A 21,542-nucleotide genomic window follows, 5' to 3' on the forward strand; every position below is an offset into this window, starting at 1 on the left:
TCAAAGTGGAAGAATTAATGCCGACCGTTCTCTGTTACATAAAGCATCCAGACGATTCAGATTTTGTTTATGCTAGTAAAAAGCCATTGCGTGCGTTTCTGCAATTTCATATATTATACGTTTTTAAATGCATAAAAATTATCAGACATGCATATATGCATTATTTCAAAGCGTAATTTACGCTAATATGCATCTTATCTGGAGCCCTGTGACATTCTGGCACTCTTGTTCAAATTCTGAATTGCTTAGGGCTTTAACATATACAACAAATTTTGATGTGAATTTCTAGGTGAGAATGTGTAGAAGAATTATTATTATAAACCTAATAAAAAAGAAACCCATTTGAAATGAACTTAATATTGGTGATAATGATATGTTACTGCTTGGATAAGTAGACCAGGGATGTGTGTGTGTGGGGTGGGGGGGGGGGAGTTAGAATGAAATGGGTACAGTCCATGTGAACCATGAATAATTTGACAAACTTGGAGAATATCACAAACTTGTTCAGGAATTGCATGAACATCCTGGATGATCTTGTCAGATTGTTAGCATTAGCAAAGAAAAAATCAAGTAACTTGTTGAAAAATGTGACCCTTTTCACCTTTTCAACTGAATTTGGTAACCCAACTAGGATTTCAATGGTACACGTTTTTGGTTCAGTGTCGGTTTACTTTTCGTTTCCAACAGGATACAAGTTACAGGATTTTTATGCAGTTGTCTATACTAAATAATGTTTTAGATACAAAATAATATTTTTTGGCAGCTGTCAATACAAGATAATGTCACAGATACAGCAGGATATAACTTCATGCTTTTTGCAGTTATCTGTACAGTATATAAATGTTTCAGATATAACCGGATGTTTTTCTGTTTTGCAGTTACCTGTGTTACAGAACTGGCTGTTTGAAATCTACAGAAATTACAATCCAGTGCCTTTTCACAACTTTAAACACTGTTTTATGGTTGCACAAATGGTAGGTAATTTGTCAGTTAAAATGTAATAAATTACATACTGTTTAAAAATTAAGTACAGTCAAACTTTGTTCGCTCGAACTGGATTGGACCGGCAAAATTTATTAGAGTTATTGGTAGTTCAAGTCATCGAAATTTATACATTATACAGGGATTTTGCTGGGACCTAGCAATTTATGAGCAAAGGCTGGCATTCAAATCTGAGTTCGAGTGAAAGAAGTTTATCTGTACATTCTTTTTAAGATCCTCAGAATAGTTTGATTTTGTGCTGTTATTTTTCAAGCCATGCTTTTTAAAACCTCAATGCTGTGAATCGTGTAGTGATCTATAATCTGAGATACTATAATAGGGAAATCTGGTGACCTGGTAATGTCTGGTTTCATTTATTCCCCATAAAGTAACTTGTTTAGCACCAGACAGATATGATGTGAAAGTAGACATAAAGTAAGAAATAAAAAAAATTGAATTATTCCTGCAGTCAGGGGCATCGTAAGACTATGACATTGTGTATAAGATGGTGATTAGGGGGCAATAGGCTTCCCCAGGAATTTCTTTTGTTTTGAATGTATGTAGGAGTGTTTTCTGGCATATCCAGGGAAAAAATACAAAAAAGCATGTGTGGTTAAAGAAGCTTAAACTCCTATGATACATTTTGGTTAGGAAAGTTATATGCAGGCCTAGCCTACGTGGAGCTATGTCAGTGACAGTATGACTGTGTATCTCTTAGTATAATTAGCAAAAAGATGCAAAAAAACTATCTCGTTGCAGTCGATAGTCTTCTCGTTTGACATATCATGCAACATCTGCTTGTATAACAATAATTACAGTGTATAGAAAGTTTTGCAGTTGTTTTTAACATAGAAGTGGTTAAGCCCACATTTTAACACTGTACTGATTCTAGTAAGAACTCCTTTTCTTACTAGTGCTTCTGGCTTTAGCTCATCTGGGTACAAAGTGCTCAAGGTTAGCAGTTAGAATACTCCTGTGTTTGTTGTGCATTGTCCTACGCTTTGGTATGTGCATTTTTTGTTATTGATCATTGGCAATTTTCTTGTTAACACTCCACAGATCACAATGTTTGCCCAACAATAATGATACTTGGTCAGAATGTTTCCTTACTAAAGTCTAAGATGATTTCGAAACTTGGTTATCCCAGATCAAAAATAAGGTCATCAGGTCAAATCATTGAAAAACTATGAATACTTTAGAATCCACATTTTCAACCTAATCTTCATAAAACTTTGTCAGAATATTTGTCTCTTTTAAATCTAGGAAAGGTTTAAAACTAAATTAATTTAGTTCAAAACTAAGTCACTTTTTCAAATAGCAGAAAAAAGCATTATTAACAGTGTAGAGGCCAGACCTTGTACCTCATCCTAATAAATTTTGTCAGAATGGTTGTCACCTCGAAGTCTAGGTCAAGTCTGAAACTTATTTATCCAAGATAAAAAAGTAGCTCACTAGGTGAAATTGCAGAAAAAAAACAACCTGTTAACACTTGAGGCAGATTATTTAAAACTTGATTGATGTAACATCTAGTATTATACATTTGTTCTTTAAGGTTTATACCGTATGACTGGTCATACCAGTGCTAGGGGTCTTGAGGGGTGTTGCACATTTCTTTACCTCTCATGAACACACTCGAACAGAGTCTGCTATTGTTTTGATTGGTTGTGTTCTATGTCACTTAAGCATGGGTAAAAGTCTATTCTGTAAAGTTGCCATTTTCAATTGTTTTTGCATTTTGCGCTTAAAGATTAATGAATTCTTTCATTTTTACAGATGTATGGTTTAACTTGGTTGATAGACTTACCATCATTGGTTGATGATATAGATGTACTCATACTTCTGACCTCTGCAATATGCCATGACCTAGGACATCCAGGATATAACAATGCATATCAAGTAAGTTTAACCCTTACTCTGCTAAATTTCAATAATGGACTTGTCCACCTTTCAGTTTGGACAGTACCATTAACTGTTAACAGGGGTGCTTACCAAAAAGATATTGACTGAATGGCAAACAGTGCAGATCATGATCAGACTGCATGGATGTGCAGGCTGAACATGATCTACACTGGTCGCAAAGGCACCACCAATCGTGTCCAGCATGATGAGGGTTAATAATTTATCACCTCAGTGTAAACAGTGGATAACTGCATTAACATAAAGAAACACTTGTCCAGTTTTTGCTGAGGTGGCAATCTGACGTACAGACAAAATCCACCACAGGCAAAATCCAAACTCTGCTGATTTTGGATAAGGCAGACTAAAACAGTCATTTCTCATGTTTCAAAACATTTCAAAATTTTAAGATTATAATGTTATTAATAAAATAAAAATCATTTATCAACTTAATCAAAAAAATATATATTTTGTATCACCCAATTAAATTGAATAGTAGAGGGAGTAAATTTGTAGAAAGGGACTTAGTCTTCATTCAGTAAGTATATAGAACATTTAGTCCCAGTTGATGTCTGATGTATGTTAGAGTTTGTCATCATTCAGTAAGTACATAGTAGATTTTGTCCTTATTCAGGAAAGATGTAGTAGATTTTGTCATCATTAAATAAGTATGTAATTATGTATTATTGTGGTTACAATTTAGAAAATTATGTGGAAGTAGACTGGTAGCATAGTCAGTAGATCACTAAAAAAGTATCCTGAGACATTTATTTTGAGACCCAGTCCAGCTGCAAAATCTGTTAGCTCTTTGACCTTTTCTGCATATAATAGGGTTGTGAAGGTGTCAAACAAGAAACAGTCTCTACTAGATGCACATGCCTTTTAACGGGTCATGAAATTGGCCTTAATTCTTTCAAAGGTTTTTAACAGGTCACCATTAAAATTCACCCAAAACTACTTACTATTTAATGGGATTTTCATGACCATAGTTTTAATGCCATACATTAAAAATGACTTTGATGGCCATGAAAAGCTGCTTAAAATAAACCATTAAAATAAGTTAATAGGCTCCTTAAAACCCCATGAAAATTTTTAATTGGCATGAAATTAATGTGCCATTAAAAAATTACCCCTTAATTTCCCATTAATTAGTAAGAACTAATGGGGCCATTAATTTTTTTATACTCTGTTAATGGCCGTTAATTATTAAAAAATTGATTAATGATCTCATTAAATATGTCAGATTTAATTTTAATGGGTTTATAATATTTTAATTGTATATCAAATTAAGGGCCTTGAAAATTTGCATTCAGAATTAGACATCGTAAGATAATCAACTTCATAATAATATTTGCCGTATTGATTTAAACTACGTATTACTACACATGTAATAGTATTTATGCATATGTACTGTTTTGTAAAATGCTAGAAGAATATTTGTTTCTTCTTTTTTCTCTTATTATTTTGTAATGTAAACACATGTAACAGCCTCGCACAAACATTTGTTACATTGTATCCTTATTCTGTCATATGTTCATATGAAATGAGAAAATAAATGGATATTGTATTGTATTGAGTTGTACTGAGAAGGGTGTACAGGTACTGGTTTAATAGATCAAGTGACCATGTGGGTAGTTTTAACTATTCAACATTACAATATTGACAAACATTCTGACCAAGTTTTTATTGGCACAGACATTAGGCATCAGGTGTATTGAAAAAGCAACTGTTGATGACAACGTCAGTTCACAATGGGCAATCACAATTTAGCTCTACTTCAGTATTTTGTGCTTACATGCATGCACTGTACATCTAAGAGCAAATGTTTGAGGGATTGCATCACAAGTAGCTTCTCCCATCTCCAATTAAGCGTACCACACTCTTTGATTCATTGAAACAAAGAAGCGGTTGATCTGCCCATGCCCCAAATGAATTTAAATCAGACTGTAAATTTTCACAATTATGTGTACTGTTCACTTCTCTATAAACCTTAGTTTCTACTCAAGAATTTGAAAATCTAAACTAGTCTGAACACAGTTTATAATGTAAATTCCTTACCCCACCCATTTTCTTATACAAATGCTGATTATTTGGACAAGAAAAACAAAGAACAGAAAAAGTAGCATGCATCAGTACGTATTTACCCTTACCAAAATTTTGTAGATTGATGTTATCAAATAAATTAATATGTTTCCATCCGACTTTCATTGAAATAAATCCGATTTTTGTAGGAACATAATTTGCCAAACATTTGAAAAAAAAATGGTGTAACTGCATCAAGGGGAAATAACTTCAATGCAACTAAATATAACATCATGATATATTATAGACGATGTGTGCGTAGTATGTATTTATTGTGATTAAAGTCCATTTTAGAACAATATGAGACTGGAATATAAGCATTCAATAGTAGAGCAAGCCAAAAACCAAACAGAAAATATGTACGAATCACTTTTTACAGAATTTAGGATTTAATGGGCATTACATTGCTGTTAAGGGCCATTAAGTTTACTCTTAAATGAAATCGTACACAACCTGAACATTTAATGGGTATTAAATCAAATTTAAGGGCCATGAATAATCCTGTTAAATTAAAAAATACAGAATTTCACTATTTTTTCAAAGCCATTAACTATTTTAGCTACCAAACTAAATTTTCAATGGCATGATTCATGGATAAAAATGGGTGTTTTAATGGTATTTTAACATGTAACCCATTAATATTGTGAAACCTGTTAAATAAAGTGATGCAAGAATGAATGGGGTTAATTAACGGTTTTTCCTATTTTAATGGATATTTTACAGGGTTTTAAACCATGTTTAATGGTACGTGCATCCAGTAGTGAATTGTGGTTGCACTCAGTGAAACAGAGGCCAAATTTCTGTTTACTACAGAAATATACACATTTTTTTTGTACTTTTATCTGACTGTAAAACAAAAACACTGATATCTTTATGATGCAAACATGTAACGGTTTTTGTTTCATTATTTATTTTTTGCCTTTCAGATAAATGCAAAAACAGAACTAGCATTACGGTACAATGATATTTCTCCATTAGAGAACCATCATTGTTCTGTTGCATTTGAGATTTTAGAGAAACGGCACTGCAATATACTGGCCAATCTCACCAAGGATCAGTACAGACGGGTACGAGAGGGTATGATCAAGTAAGTCTCTGATATGATAAGCTAGTAAGAAACTTGTGTCTTTTAGCAACAGTCATAGCCACAGAATCATTTTAAGGAAGGAAGTCTTTTAGCAACAGACATGACAACAATATCATTTTACAAAAGACTGTCTTTTAGTAACAGACATGACAACAATATCATTTTACAAAAGACTGTCTTTTAGCAACAGACATCACAACAATATCATTTTACAAAAGACTGTCTTTTTAGCAATGGACATGACCACAGGTCCTTTTGGAACAGGCGGTATCATTTTTTTTAGCTCGCCTGTTCAAAGAATATGGAGAACTATACTACTCACATCGGCACTGGTGTTGGCGTAGGCATTGGTTAAAGTTTTTATGAAATTGTGTTATCTTGTAAACCATCAAAGATATTTATTTCAAACTTAGAACACTTGTTTATTATAACAGTCTCTACCTGTAGGCAAGAGTACATAACTCTGTCAAGTATTTTGGCTGAATTATGGCCATTTTTGGACTTGGAAATTGGTTCAGATTTCGTACAAGTCCATGTTTTGTAAAAATTGTTTGATGTGTGGCTTTGAAACTTTGAACTCTTGTTAATTATATATGTCCCTACCTGTAAGCAAGAGTAAGTACATAACTCTGTCAACTATTTTGGTTGAATTATCGCCCTTTTTGGACTTGGAAATTGGTTCAGTTTTCGTACAAGTCCACCTTTTGTCAATACTATTTGATATGTGGCTTTGAAACTTTGAACAATTATTATCCAAATCCACAAATACAGGTACATTGTTTGTCTTATTAGCCCACCATCATCAGATGGTGGGCTATTCAAATCACTCTGCGTCCGTGGTCCGTCGTCCTTCCGTCCGTCCGTCCTTCCGTCCGTTAACAATTTCTTGTTATCGCATCTCCTCAGAAACTACCTGGGGGATTTTGACCAAACTTTGTCAGAATGATGTATTGGTACCCTAGTTGTGTCCCCCTGAAAATCAGACTGGTTCAACAATTTTTTAGTAAGTTATGGCCCTTTGTTTATTTCTATAATTTACATAGATTTATATAGGGAAAAACTTTGAAAATCTTCTTGTCCAAAACCACAGAGCCTAGGGCTTTGATATTTGGTATGAAGCATCATCTAGTGGTCCTCTACCAAGATGATTCAAAATATTTCCTTGGGGTCTAATATGGCCCCGCCCCGGGGGTCACATGGTTTATATAGACTTATATAGGGAAAAACTTTGAAAAACCTCTTGTTCAAAACCACAGGGCCTAGGGCTTTGATATTTTGTGTATGACATCATCTAGTGGTCTTCTATAAGATTGTTCAAATTACCCCCCTAGGGTCAAATATGGCTCCGCCCCGGGGGTCACATGGTTTACATAGACTTACATACTGAAAAACGTTGAAAATTTTCTTGTCCAAACCACAAAGCCTAGGGCTTTGGCATTATTAATGTACCATCATCTAGTGGTTCTCTACCAAGTTTGTTCAAATTATCCCCCTAGAGTCAAATATGGCCCCGCCCTGGGGGGTCACATGGTTCATATAGACTTATATAGGGAAAAGATTTTAAAATCTTCTTGTCAATAACCTACAACATTCAAATTTGGACCACATGTATGGTTTTGAGTGGCAAGATGAACCTTGACATGAGTTGACCTTGATTTTGACCTAGTGACCTACTTTCACATTTCTGTAGCTACAGCCTTCAAATTTGGACCACTTGCATAGTTTTGTGCACTGAAAAAAACTTTGACCTTGACTTTGACCTAGTGACCTACTTTCACATTTTTGAAGGTACAGGCTTCAAATTTGGACCACATGCATAGTTTTGTGTTCCGAATTGGAATTTGACCTTGATTTTGACCTACTGACCTACTTTCACATTTCTCAAGCTACAGCCTTCAAATTTGGACCACATGCATAGTTTTGTGTACCGAAACAAACTTTGACCTTTACATTGACCTAGTGACCTACTTTCACATTTTTGAAGGTACAGACTTCAAATTTGGAACACATGCATAGTTCTGTGTTCCGAAATAAAATTTGACCTTGATTTTGACCTAGTGACCTACTTTCACATTTCTCGAGCTACAGTCTTCAAATTTGGACCACATGCATAGTTTTGTGTACCGAAATGAACTTTGACCTTAAGATTGACCTAGTGACCTACTTTCACATTTCTGTAGCTACAGGCTTCAAATTTAGACCACATGCATAGGATTGTGTACCGAAACAAACTTTGACCTTGACATTGACCTAGTGACCTACTTTCACATTTTTGAAGGTACAGGCTTTGTGTTCTGAAGTGTTCTGAAGTGTAATTTGACCTTGATTTTGACCTAGTGACCTACTTTCACATTTCGTCCTTGAAATTGATCTAGTGTCCTACTTTCACATTTCTCAAGCTACAACTTTCGAATTTGGACCACATGCAAAGTGTTGTGTACGGAAATGAAATTTGACCTTGAGCTAGTCAGTAAGTCTTGAAATTTGGAACACTCAAAAATGGCACATTGGTGGGCGCCAAGATCACTCTGTGATCTCTTGTCTATTTTTCTTCTTTTGTCTGAAAATCTCTGGTAATATTTTGACCCCATACTTCCATCAATTCTTCGAATAGTCGAGCGCGCTGTCAACAGACAGCTCTTGTTCTAGAATGTAGTTTAGCATCAGACATGATTACAGTATAATTTAATTGACACAATATTCTGGGAAAATATTGGCATGGTAATATAATTTCTTATATTTACAGATGTATTTTAGCAACAGATATGGCCAAACACAATGAGATTGTAAATAATTTCAAAGCAATATTGGAACAATTTGACTTCAGTAATACAGAACATAAATATCTGGTAAGTATTTGTCATTGACTGCTTTTTCTCTAAACTTCTTTGAAAACGAGTAACATAACCTATTTAGAATTCTTTAGGTTGAAAATTTTATAATACTTTATAAACTTTTTGATAATTTTTTGAAGGTGGTCACACTAAGGTTATAAAACCGAATTAGAAAGCCTGTCTCAGAATTAAGCCTTGTCATTGGACAATTTCAAGGTTATGCTCTAAATTTCTTAAAAAACCGATCAAATTCTTTGGACGTGAGAGTGGTCTTCATACTTGGTTTTATAACCTTTAGAACCAGATTACAAGTTTTCATAGCTGAGGTTTACATTTTGATTAAGCCATCCTTCTGTTAAATAGTTTTTGTTAAAACTAAAAGGTGAGAAAAAAACTAAAAAAATGTAACACTTTCTAATTAAGATCATTTACAATTTATTGCTTGATATTGCTTTCCTTTGAATGGATTTGGAAAAGAAATCTGAAAAAAAAAAGATACGTTCAAAGATTATAATTAATAGAATAGAACAGATTTGAAACTGGCATAACAACAAAGAGTTAAATCTCAGGATAATCAGATGAAAACTTGTTTTGTCATTCAGTATTGCTTTTTTGATGAATTAATCAGTGACTCGATTTTGCAAGCAAAATGACCAGCTTGCGATTCTATCGTTCATTATTCCTTTCATTTAATCTGTTCAAGACTGTAAAGTTAAAATGTAACATAACATAATGAAAGGGCAACATACGAATATATTGCTGTTATATATGTTTTATAAACTTTGATCATTGTAAAGCATTGAATTGTGTGACTTTCATGATGTATAAAGATGGTAAACAAACAGAGATATGACATTTAGTAAATCAGACATTCTGTCTTGAAGGAATATGAATCAGAACAAATCATTTTCCTTTCACTATGATAAATACCCCTGTTTTATTTCACACTGGAAAATGATCATGTTAAAATGTATATTCTATACATATCTGTCTCAGCATCAGGTAATTCCTAATGCTAAGAAGAAAAAATAGACCAAGATTGAAAGCATCTCCATTGTAAATAAATGTATTGTCGAAACTAATGATATGAAAGATAAAGACAGCGTATGGAAGAGTCCATTTATCTCAGTATGTTCATGCATCATGAAAGTCACAGTCTACACTCTGAACTACCAAAGACTGAATGGAAAATAAAAGTTTTTCATCAGGCTATTTAGTTTATATTATGTGCATGGTTTTAGAGTGGAAACATTGTCACAAGGTGCTAACATACACATTCAGTATGCATGGTGTGAGTCATAGAATTTGAGTAACCTAGAAGACACACAGGATATCTATCTAAATCGGTAGTTAGAGCTTACCAGTCAAATTGTTCGGTAGTTTACACGCACTTGAAAAAGATACCAGTGTAAATCATCACTATTCCCCAATAATAACATGATTCCCGTGCAAATACGAGGACACGTATTAAAAATTGATATATCAGCAGTTCATATTACTTGTTATTAGTATGAAAACTAAAAATATTTAGATTTTTACACGTAATGAAAATATTGAATTCCCTATGCTTCATTTAAATCTATTTCTGGTTATGTTTGTAAACATCACATTATCGTTGGGGAATAGTATAATATTTCCTGGTCATTGTTTTAGCTCATTTGCAAAGAGGATGCAGGTTGAGCTTTCAGTATAGGTGGATTATCTGCCTTTGGCCGTCCGTTGTCTATATTTTTCATTACACAGTTTATTCTTGTAGACTGCTTAATGGATATTAGAATTATTCCTGCATAGACCTGTCTAAAGTATATTCAAATGGCTTTGCTTGACTACATTTAGGATCACTGCAACTAAATTTAGAATTATAAGACTTCGAAAGACTCAGTTGTCATGAATGGTTTGATGCGTCTTCACCAAATTTGGTCAGAAACAACCTTGCATGTATCATTTTCAAGTTTGTACGAATGGTTCTACAAGATCCATAATTATTCTGTCGCAAGGATCATTGTTTTACATTTATTAAATATACCAAAAGTTTAAGACTTGATAACTTACTTGAAGGATATGCTATCCGTCCCCTACCCATTTTGTTCAAGTCAGGTTGCTGGAACAGAGTTTTTGTGCCATCACAGGGGTAAGTGTTTAAACACAGAGCTAAATTTTAAACTTTTATAAAAGCTTCCTTGTTAAATACTGCAGAGCTTAGACATAGGATATTTTACATGTAGCAAAAGCTAGCCTTTAACAAACAAATTCATTCTGTTAAAAAACATGGGGGTCAGATTTTGGGCCAGCACAGGGGTCATTGTTTCAATCTGTTAAATTCTTGTAAAGGAGGTCAAATTTGGGTTGACCATTGGTAATTGCTTTAGTCTGTTAAATTCTAGTCACATAGATCAAATTTTGGACAACTGCAGGGGTCTTTGTTTGGCTAAAATATTTAAGTAAACCTTAAAAGATCTGCTTAAAGGATGCTCACCAAACTTGGTCAGAAGCATTCCTGATGGAAAGTCTCTGTAAATTGTTCCAAATTGCAAGCATTTAGTATTGCAAAGTTAAAAACTTTAATAGATTCCTAACATTAAATTCCACAAGGTTGTGAGGTCAGGTGAGTGATTTGGAGCCATCATGGCCCAAGACAGTGTTGTTAATATGTTCTTACTTACACTGAATTTGTACATGTGTGCTAACATATTCTTGTTTCCATGGTAACCTTACAGCTAATGATGATACTTATGAAAGTATCCGACATCTCAAATGAAGCAAGACCAATGAACGTAGCCACACCCTGGTTAGACTGTCTTCTGCAGGAATTTTTTAACCAGGTTCAGTGATCAAAATATTGTGAAAATCAGTATCAGTCTATCCACGAATTTTGTACTGGTAGTACCCTTCCACAGTGTAGCATCACTTTGTAGATTTTTATACTAGGCAGCATGCACAAGCACATTATTCTATATTAGTTGCAGAATTTTTTTTTCCTTTTTTTAAATTTTTTTTTTATTTCAAAAGTATCTGACAAGCCTTAAGTGTATTGTAAAGTTGGAAAATGAAATTTGCCACAATAATATCAGAAGTCGGTGTTTTAAGAGCAAAGTATTAATGATAAAAATTTTCTGCGTTACATCCAAAATGAAATAAAAGGAGCTGCACCATGAAAGAACCAAGCGCAGGCTGGTCTGGATCCATGCTGTTTGCAAAGCTGCTATGTTGGTTTTTTCATGGCGCGGCTCAAATAAAGTTAAACCTGTATGAAGCAGACTTACTACCTGGCCGCTAATGGCAGGTTGCTGCTTAACTCAAGTTGAAACTAGAACTGAAAGTTTAATTTGGAAGTTAAGTGACTGGCTGCTTAAAGCAAGTGGTCGCTTAAATACAGGTGACTGTTTAAAGGCAGGTGCGCCCATATATTTTGTCTACCATTAATTTTACACTCGATCAAATCTGAACTCTGTTCTTTGCCAAGTCTTTAAAGACACCCTAAGGCTTGTTATAGCTATTTTTATCTTATTAATACTTTTATCTTGTTTTTGTTTTTTCTTTTTTGTAGAAATTATGTCTAGATTATTTTTTGTAGCAGTTGAGTGATTTAGCAAACACTGCATGATATAATAATTAATTCATATGAAAACTAATACAATATGTAATAGAAAGAGTAGGGGTTCACGAGAATAATTAGGTTACTTCAAGAAGGCGTAGCCTTCGAGAAATGACCTTATTATTCAAGTGGCCCCTATGCTTACTGTTTTGTATCATGGTCCGCCAATATGAACAACGCATTCGGCTTCTTATTTTGATTGACAAGTTAACATTCCATTTTAAGAGTTGGTACTATCACATGACAAGCGTACTCTAACTGAAATAGAGAATAGTTTCAGCAGAAAGTCCAACATTTCCCTACAGTATTCTATATGTAGGCGGGACCTAAGACATGTTCTCTAACTTAGTTAGAATACGGCTTATAGCCTCGCCTCATCCACAGTTGAAGGATATTACAGATAGAAGATGAAAGTTATAATGACACTGCAGGTAAACCATGATACAAATCTAATTAGAGTAATGAATCTTCTGTCCTATGTTAGATTTTATAGAAGTTTAAAGATCTGAAAGTTGTTTGCTACTGTGTTCTAGATGTTTTGTAGCATGCAATTCACAACACCATTGATCACATACTGACATTTGAAGTATTTCGAGTAACCTAAAATAAAACTTTATTAGGTTTAAAATGTTGTTCCTTTTCTCTTACATTAATAAATTATGTAAACGTCTGTCACAGACACAGAACATTTATGTAGCAGATAATCATTTTTTATCTGTTTGTTAATTTTAATTATATACTACAATTTAAAACTTCTTAAGATATAGATGTTGTTGTCAAATTATGTTTTACCAATACGAAATATATAAACTTTTTCTTGTTATTCTTCTTTTCAGTAGTTCTTAGCTCATATTTTGTATTTAGGTTTGAATACTTTAAAGAACAGCATTTTTGAATCCATTTTTATTATCTCCCTTTATGGCTCTGTATAAGTTGCTGTGAAACTTTGAAAGTTATGATTTTCTTTCCACGTAATTACACATACCGTACGTTCTCGCATATAAGGCGCACTTGCTTATAAGACGCATCCCGACATCGGGCATGCAATCTGGGGTCTTTTCCACTAACCCTCGTATAAGATGCAGTCATCTTTTGATATCAGCAGTATCAAGTATTTGTAGAAATGCATTATTTTTCAAACATTATGTGTTTTGGGAAAAATAAAATGGTAGAAATCGCCAAATTTTTTTTGGTAAAAAAACTGCAAACTTCAGTCATTAAATGTTAAAATATATAATCAGCTTATATACAATTATTTTTCTGTGATAAACATTGAAATGAATTAGAAACGGAGAACTTGCGTCTACAAAACAGCCGAAATTTTGACGATATTTGCCGATGTTACACAATGAAATAAAATAAAGTATTTTAAAAAATATATTTTTGTATGTAATAAAATGCACTTGAATAACCAAGATACGGCGGAAATACATCTAGAAAAGATTGGCGTTATTCACCAAGATTATTTAATTCTTTGCAGACTTGTTTTATAAAACGTAAATCCTGCTTTGTATGTAATAAAATACATTTTAGCTCCTAGGAAACGGCGAAATTACGTCTACAAATCGGCCGAAATTTTGACGATATTTGCCGATGTTACCCAACAAAATAAAATAAGGTATTTTAAAATATATTTTTATGTATGGTAAAATGCATTTGAATAACCAAGATTCGGCAAAAATACATCTAGAAAAGATTGGCGTTATTTACCAAGATTATTCAAGAGTTTGCAGACTAAGTCTTGTTTTATAAAACGTAAAACTAAACAGAATGTTTCAAAATCCTTCTTTTGTACGTAATAAAATACATTTTAACTACTAGGAAACGGCGAAATTACGTCTACATATCGGCCGAAATAATATTGCCGATTTTATGGCTGGGCTGTCAAATGAAATGACACGTGTCAGTCAATTATAGCTTGACACCTGCCAGTCAAATACAGGTTTGTCCACTTCGATATATTACCCAGTCGTGTTCGAGTTTCGAGTAGCTAGGCATCTCTACATGCCCGTCATTTGGCAAGAAGATTAGTCCAAAATAATTTCCGTTGGCCATTCTTTGAAGATGCCGAAGTTTTACATCAATCAGTGTTTATTTGCGGATTTGAAGCATCAGATATTTCATAACAAGTGTGTTTTAACAATTAACACCCTAAAACAGTTCTCTGTAATTGGCACCAATTAACTTTTAATTATTTTCGGTTTGCAGGATGTGAAAATATTTCTATGTTCAGTTAATGTCCATTACAATTTACAAGTTAATTTAAAGCCGATATATTCTGCTGTTTTAAAAGGAAAAAAAATACATTAATTTATAAAAAGAAAAATATACTTTTGAATCGTAAAATAAATTAATATCGATTTTTATAGCGGGCCGAGATACGGTATGTGCCGTTACAAATTTTTTAACAAAGATTTTATCACCGCTATGCAAATTGCTGCCGAAAAACGAAAGTAGCGGTTTGCAGTGACAGAAGTGAAGATGTACTGAGCTGTAAATTGAAGATTGTTTAAAATTGTCTTTTAATTTCCTTGTAGTATGGGCTTATAAGATGCGTCCCACTCTGGACTGGAAATGTGACTCCTAAAAATGCGTCTTATAAGCGAATATGGACGGTATTCTCTATTAGGACAGCTGTTTCATCTGTTTTAGCATAAAATTGAATTTTATAAATCACTCCGGAACTTGTGAGTTTTTCAGTAAGGTTAAACTACACAAAAAAAAAATGGAAATTTTTACAGTTATTGATAATGTTGAGAAAGAAGTTCTGTTTAGCTGCCCATCTTGCCAAGAATAGTCTGTCGTGTTACTACACTCAGGTACACGTGCCCGTCACTGTATCATGAAACCTTAAATTTTGAAAGCAAACTTAATTACTAGAAATAAATAAAGATTACTTTTTCTGCACTGTGTAAAAAAATTTCAAAAATCTGTTTTGATTTTTGAACAGTAATGTTTTTAGACGTCAGGACATCTTGAAATTGCATATTACAAGGAAGCACCATTTTCCAGGAAGTAACATTTTTTAAGTGGAAACTACATTTTATGTACAAACTACATTTTGAAGAATAATTAAGTCCAGAGGTGTGTGTTATCGCTTAAAAGGGACATGTAGTGGAAAGTGATATTCTGTTTTGATGAAATAATATTATTCATTCATTAGATTGGTTAATACTATGGGCAAGCTCAAATAGTTATTAAATATCAAAGTTAAATTGTTAATTAATTAACATTATAGTTAAGTAGCCATAGACTTGCATTTTTGTTTGTCTTGTGTATGATTTTGGTCAATGGTGTTATAGTTTAAACTGTAGTAAATAATTGAATATTATCAGGGGTGTAGGCATGTGTACAAAAAAATGGAAATTTTTCTGTATATTAAAATTAATATAGTCAGACCTGTGTTTGCCGTAACCTTTATTAATGAATGAGCCATTCTTTAAGCAGTCACTTGTATTTCTTACTATCAAAAGTTATCATTGATGCTAGATCGTCAACTTTTTTTTTTACTTTATTAAGAAAAATCTTAAAAATAACATTTGAGCCGTGCCATGAGAAAACCAACATAGTGGGTTTGCGACCAGCATGGATCCAGACCAGCCTGCGCATCCGCGCAGTCTGGTCAGGCTCCATGCTGTTCGCTTTTAAAGCCTATTGGAATTGGAGAAACTGTTAGTGAACAGCATGGATCCTGACCAGACTGCGCGGATGCGCAGGCTGGTCTGGATCCATGCTGGTCGCAAACCCACTATGTTGGTTTTCTCATGGCGCGGCTCATTTCTCTTGAGCATCAGTTTTAATTGCGAAAATCAGCCCAAAAATTAATTTTGCACTTAAACATGCACTGGTAAATGGGTCAGATGTATTACTATGGCTAATTGAGATTTCACTTCACAGCTTTGCTTCATCACTGGCTACACCCCTGCTTAACCTTTAGCCTGCTAAATTTCTAAAATGGACTGGTCCACCATTCAATTTGGACAGTACAATTAACTGTTAAAAGGGGTGCTTACCAAAAAGATACTGGCTTAATAGCGAACAGTGCAGATCATGATCAGACTGCATGGACATGCAGTCTGATCATGATCTGCACTGGTCGCAAAGGAAGAACCATTCGTGTCCAGCAGGGTGAGGGTTAAACTTCTTTTTGTTTAGAAATGCATGGAGCATTTACATAGTGTTACTAACACATCATTTTGTCGTCGTGTTTTTGTTTGTCTGTTAATCAGCTACTGAAAATTAGTAAATGTAGTATTTTGGTGAAGTTTAGTCAAAATTTCAGTATACAAACTTCAGTCGCAACTCGGCCTACCTATTTTAAAGCTGAAAAATCTGCAAACATACCAAATTTTCTTCTATACTTTAAAGTATAGAAAAGATGTTGGTATATATAAAAAATGTAGGGTGCCTGTTGTTTTACCATATTATTTTTTAATACATGGTGACACCACACAAATTATAAATTACATAAGCAGTACATTTATGGCTGTAATGCAGTGATCTGGGAATCATTTATAGAGAAAGCTAAGCTTCGCCAAAATGTTGCACATATTTACCATATGAGCCATGCCATGAGAAAACCAACATAGTGGGCTTTGCGACCAGCATGGATCCAGAACAGCCTGCGCATCCGCGCAGTCTGGTCAGGATCCATGCTGTTCGCTTTCAAAGTCTATTGCAATTAGAGAATCCGTTAGCGAACAGCTTGGATCCTGACCAGACTGCGCGGATGCGCAGGCTGGTCTGGATCCTTGCTGGTCGCAAAGCCACTATGTTGGTTTTTTCATGGCACGGCTCATATATTTTCACTGTTGTTTTTATGTAGTATATTGCATACAGTAGAATTTGTATGTATTCCTCTCTCTTCCTGCATAGTTACTGATGATCTTATTAAAAACTGCCGACATTTCTAACGAGGTACGGCCCCTGGAGGTCGCTGAACCCTGGATCGAGCGTCTGTTAGAAGAGTTCTTCATACAGGTAAACGTTGGCATGAAAACTAACAAGTGATTAACTTACATCTACCTTCTTGGAAAAAATTATCCTTCACACCCAGCCTGCCTCAATATGAAGTTTTGAGCTCAGATTGAGCTTTCGATTGCTACATGTATCTCCTCTGTTTCACCTCGTATTTTACCATAAAATCCAAGTCTGTGTTATCTACACCTTATTCTCCTAATATGTGCATTGATCCAAATCAGATCAGAGTGAAACCTTTCATTTATGTGTATATATAATGCATTGCAAATACTTTTTTTATGCCCCCGAAGGTGTGCATATTAAAATCGCACTGTCCGTCCATGCGTCTGTGTAAATTCTTGTCCGGGCTGTGACTCTGCCATCCATATAGGGATTTTGAAATAACTTGGCCTAAATGTTCACAATGAGACGACATGTCATGCGAAAGACCCAGACCCCTAGCTCCAAGGTCAAGATCACAGAGGTCAAAGGTTAACAGCGTCTGTTTCGTGTCCGGTCTATAACTCTGCCATCCATGAAGGGATTTTGAAATAACTTGGCATGAATGTTCTCCTTAATGAGACAACTTATCATGTGCAAGATCCAGACCCCTAGCGCCAGGGTCAAGGTCACTTAGAAGTCAAAGGTTAACAGGTGTCCGGTTCATAACTCTGCCATTCATCAAGGGATTTTGAAATTACTTGGCATAAATGTTCCCCTTAATATGTGCAAGATCCAAACCCCTAGCTTTAAGGTCAAGGTCACACTTAGAGGTTAAAGGTTAACATGGTCTGTTTCTTGTCTGGTCCATAACTCTGCCATCAATGAAGGGATTTTAAAATTGACTGGCATAAATGTTCCCTATAATGAGATGATATGTTATGCGCAAGACCCAGACCCCTAGCTTCAAGGTCAAGGTCACACTTAGAAGTCAAGGGTTAACGTGGTCTTTTTCTTGTATGGTCCATAACTGTGTCATGGGATTTGAAAATAATTTGACACATACAGATGTTAACCATATTGAGAAGGTGTGGCGCGCTTATGACCTGGGTCTCTCAGGTCAAGGTCACAAAATGATTCAAACCTAAAGTATTCTGGTATATTCTGTGCAGACAACATAGCATTCTTGGGCATGCTTTGGGGGCATTTGTCACCAATAGTGACAGCTCTTGTTCTTCCATGAAATGATATATGACCCTTGCATTTCTATTTACTTGAATTATATTGGCCCTAAATGGCAGAATATTCTCCAGATCACATTCATTTACTTGACATTGCCAATATTATGGTTAAAAAAACATATCCTGTCAAAGTCCAAACAAATCATGCTATATTTTGTACAAACCATAAGTTCAGTCTATGAGGTTGAAAAGAATAATATTTGATTTTAGCCATACCTTTGTGGATACAATATACCTTCTTTAATGTCCAGTTTGTGTACCTTTTTGATCTTTATGTATACAATATAATATGAAAGCAGAATATTTCCATTGCCCTATAGTACTCACTGCATGTATATAATAATTGTGTAGATTTAAGACATTATAAGCAGATTCCTCTATACATGATATACATGTATGTGTATTACCACAAGTTTTTCTGACAGTCAAACTTGCATAACAAAGACCACTCAAGATCATAGTTATGTTAGGTCAAACTAACTCAACATTTAAACAGTTAGGCTGTAAAAAAATTCAGATATTCTTATATTTTTCTTATCATTTTAAAAGATTTCTTATATTTCAGCAGGGGGCCTCCGCGGCCAAGTGGTTATGGTCGCCGACTTCAAATCACTTGCCCCTGATTGATTTGGGTTCAAGCCTCACTCGGGGCGTTGAATTCTTCATGAGAGGAAGCCATCCAGCTGGCTTACGGAAGGTTGGTGGTTCTACCCAGGTGCCTGCATGTGATGAAATAAGACACAAAGGGGCGCATGGGGTCTTCCTCCACCATCAAAGCTGGAAAGTCACCATATAACCTATAATTGTGTCGGTGCAACGTTAAACCCAACAGAATAAATAATATTAATATATTTCAGCAGACCTCAAGCTGTTCATATATCTAATATATTTAGCTTTTTTTTTAATACTATAATCTGAAGTGGACTAAGAACCAACCGGTTGATTTATTTTCGGAGATATATGCATTTTAAACAAGAATAAAAGATACATGTATATTGCAAAAGGTATAGCTTTCTACAGTTTGTATAAACATGTAAGTAGTAAGACTAAAATTCAGAGCTATATTGGATTTTTCATTGGCATTTAAAGTTAGATAATTATAATAATGCAGACAGCCCTATAAATTGTGTTTGATTAGAATTCTGTTAAATTAGAATGGGCAGCACATAGGATTTTTGTCAAAAATGCTGAATACATAAAAAGTTATGACACTTGGTCTGTTAGCGAAATCTTGTATTGCACCTGGTCATATTTCCTTGAGTGGTATTATATGCAAGTTTGACTGCAGAACAGCATGGAAGCTTGTGTAAGGTTTTGAGTGACATCTTATTGAAATATAATGTGTATGTCTTCTTCCAGAATGGTTGGTATGGTATGTTTCTTATAAACTACTTTCTGTTCTTTAGTAGTTTATCTTGCAATACTAAATACCTACATATAGGCAACACTAGATAAATATATAAATGCTTGTTGCATTTGAAATGCTAAATATTCTTAGATATTTCTTTGCCAAGGAATATGAAATATTCTAAGTATAGATTGAGACATGTTCTGTTTTAAGAAAATTTGTTTTTCTCCATATTGCCATATCTTGTAATAGAATAATGAAGTTTTATTCATTTGTTTTCTTTTTCTTATTGTAGAATAAAAAAATAAGGTTTCTTCCACATTTAGTTCATGTATATATTTTTCTTTGAGAAAAAAATTGTATCATTGTGTATTTTTAAAATGTTAAAATACCACTTTTCTGTATAATGTTTCAGAGAAATCTTTAATTCTGACAATTGAAATGGCATAATATAAATTTTACTTAATTATGTAATATAGTGATTCATTGATGATTTATACCTCTGTTTCCATTTTTCTATCAAGTAAATAAAAATCCTTTTTGGATAAAAAGAATAACTTTGAAAAGCAGCTGCTTTATGAACTGATATTAACAACCAAGATGTCTATGCTGTGAAATCATTAATATTTGTGAGTTACTAATTTCCACAAATTCCATGTTTTCATCAACCCATGGAATTCAGTCCTTATGAACAAATGAAATTCCCATTTACATTATCTTCAGAAGTTGAATTTCACAAATTCATATCCCCTGAAAACAGATGTTTTGGCCAAAAATATAGAATTTCATGCCCATGAAATTAAATGGTTTCACAGTTACTATATAAATTTAAAAAAATATTTGATTAAATGTTTTTTTCCCCCAACCTTACCTGAAGCCAACATAAGTATATAATATGAACACACTTTCTAGTATATCATCCCCCGTACCATTTATAGTAACCATCCCAGTCTTTTCACTTGCACAAAACACAAAAGTTCATTCTCTAAAGCTTCTCCATATTGCCATCATACTATCATTTCAGAATAATTTGGCATTTCTGTTCTGTAACAACAAAATAACTAAACAACAAAGTAACTATAAAAGTGTTTTCAGGTAAAATGATAAATGGAAATAAAAGCTATGTGAGACTTATTTGTTTTTCATTTTTGAAAAGCATAAGTTATCGTGAAGAAATAGCAGAGACAAATAGAATAACTGTAAATTTTGAAGCGGCACTTTATAGTTCAAATAAGTGGTACCGTAATATAAAGTAGCAATATATCACACTTGACAGAAGCACTTGCTGCAAATATCTTGAAGCATTTTTATTTATTGAACACATGTAAATATTTACTTAATTGTTATGCAATCATGGTGCTATTTTTAGCATGACCAAAATCAGAAGTGGTAATACCCAACAAGTAAAAGTTTACATGAACTGGGTAAACATTAAAAATATTGTCAAATTATAGCGCACCTGAACTGTCAGTTAGTTATACGGTAGACTTACAAAAAATCTTGGCTGCTTGTTTCTTTTCTTCACTTTTGCATAATGTAATTGAGCACAACTACAAACTGAAACTGATTTAAAATGTAA

At 33.9% G+C, this 21,542-nt stretch overlaps 2 protein-coding genes across 6 annotated transcripts in view; one reads left to right on the plus strand and one right to left on the minus strand.

Moving 5' to 3' along the window:
* LOC123527054 (uncharacterized) overlaps positions 1–21,542 on the minus strand; it is a 491,978-nt gene that overhangs the window by 201,497 nt on the left and 268,939 nt on the right. The gene's annotated exons all lie outside the window — the stretch shown is intronic.
* The window catches only part of LOC123527931 (high affinity cGMP-specific 3',5'-cyclic phosphodiesterase 9A-like), a 129,446-nt gene that overhangs the window by 95,656 nt on the left and 12,248 nt on the right, over positions 1–21,542 (plus strand). For 3 of the 5 annotated variants that reach the window (XM_045307670.2, XM_045307669.2, XM_045307668.2), the window contains exons 7-12: positions 879–974; positions 2,755–2,877; positions 5,886–6,046; positions 8,793–8,895; positions 11,598–11,702; positions 17,351–17,455. In XM_045307670.2, coding sequence (XP_045163605.2) covers positions 879–974; positions 2,755–2,877; positions 5,886–6,046; positions 8,793–8,895; positions 11,598–11,702; positions 17,351–17,455 — 693 coding nt within the window. The remainder of the gene's footprint in view (positions 1–878; positions 975–2,754; positions 2,878–5,885; positions 6,047–8,792; positions 8,896–11,597; positions 11,703–17,350; positions 17,456–21,542) is intronic. The other 2 variants (XM_045307672.2, XM_045307671.2) reach the window with 2 other exon arrangements.

Source organism: Mercenaria mercenaria, chromosome 14, assembly GCF_021730395.1.
Source record: "Mercenaria mercenaria strain notata chromosome 14, MADL_Memer_1, whole genome shotgun sequence".
Lineage (NCBI taxonomy): Eukaryota > Metazoa > Mollusca > Bivalvia > Venerida > Veneridae > Mercenaria > Mercenaria mercenaria.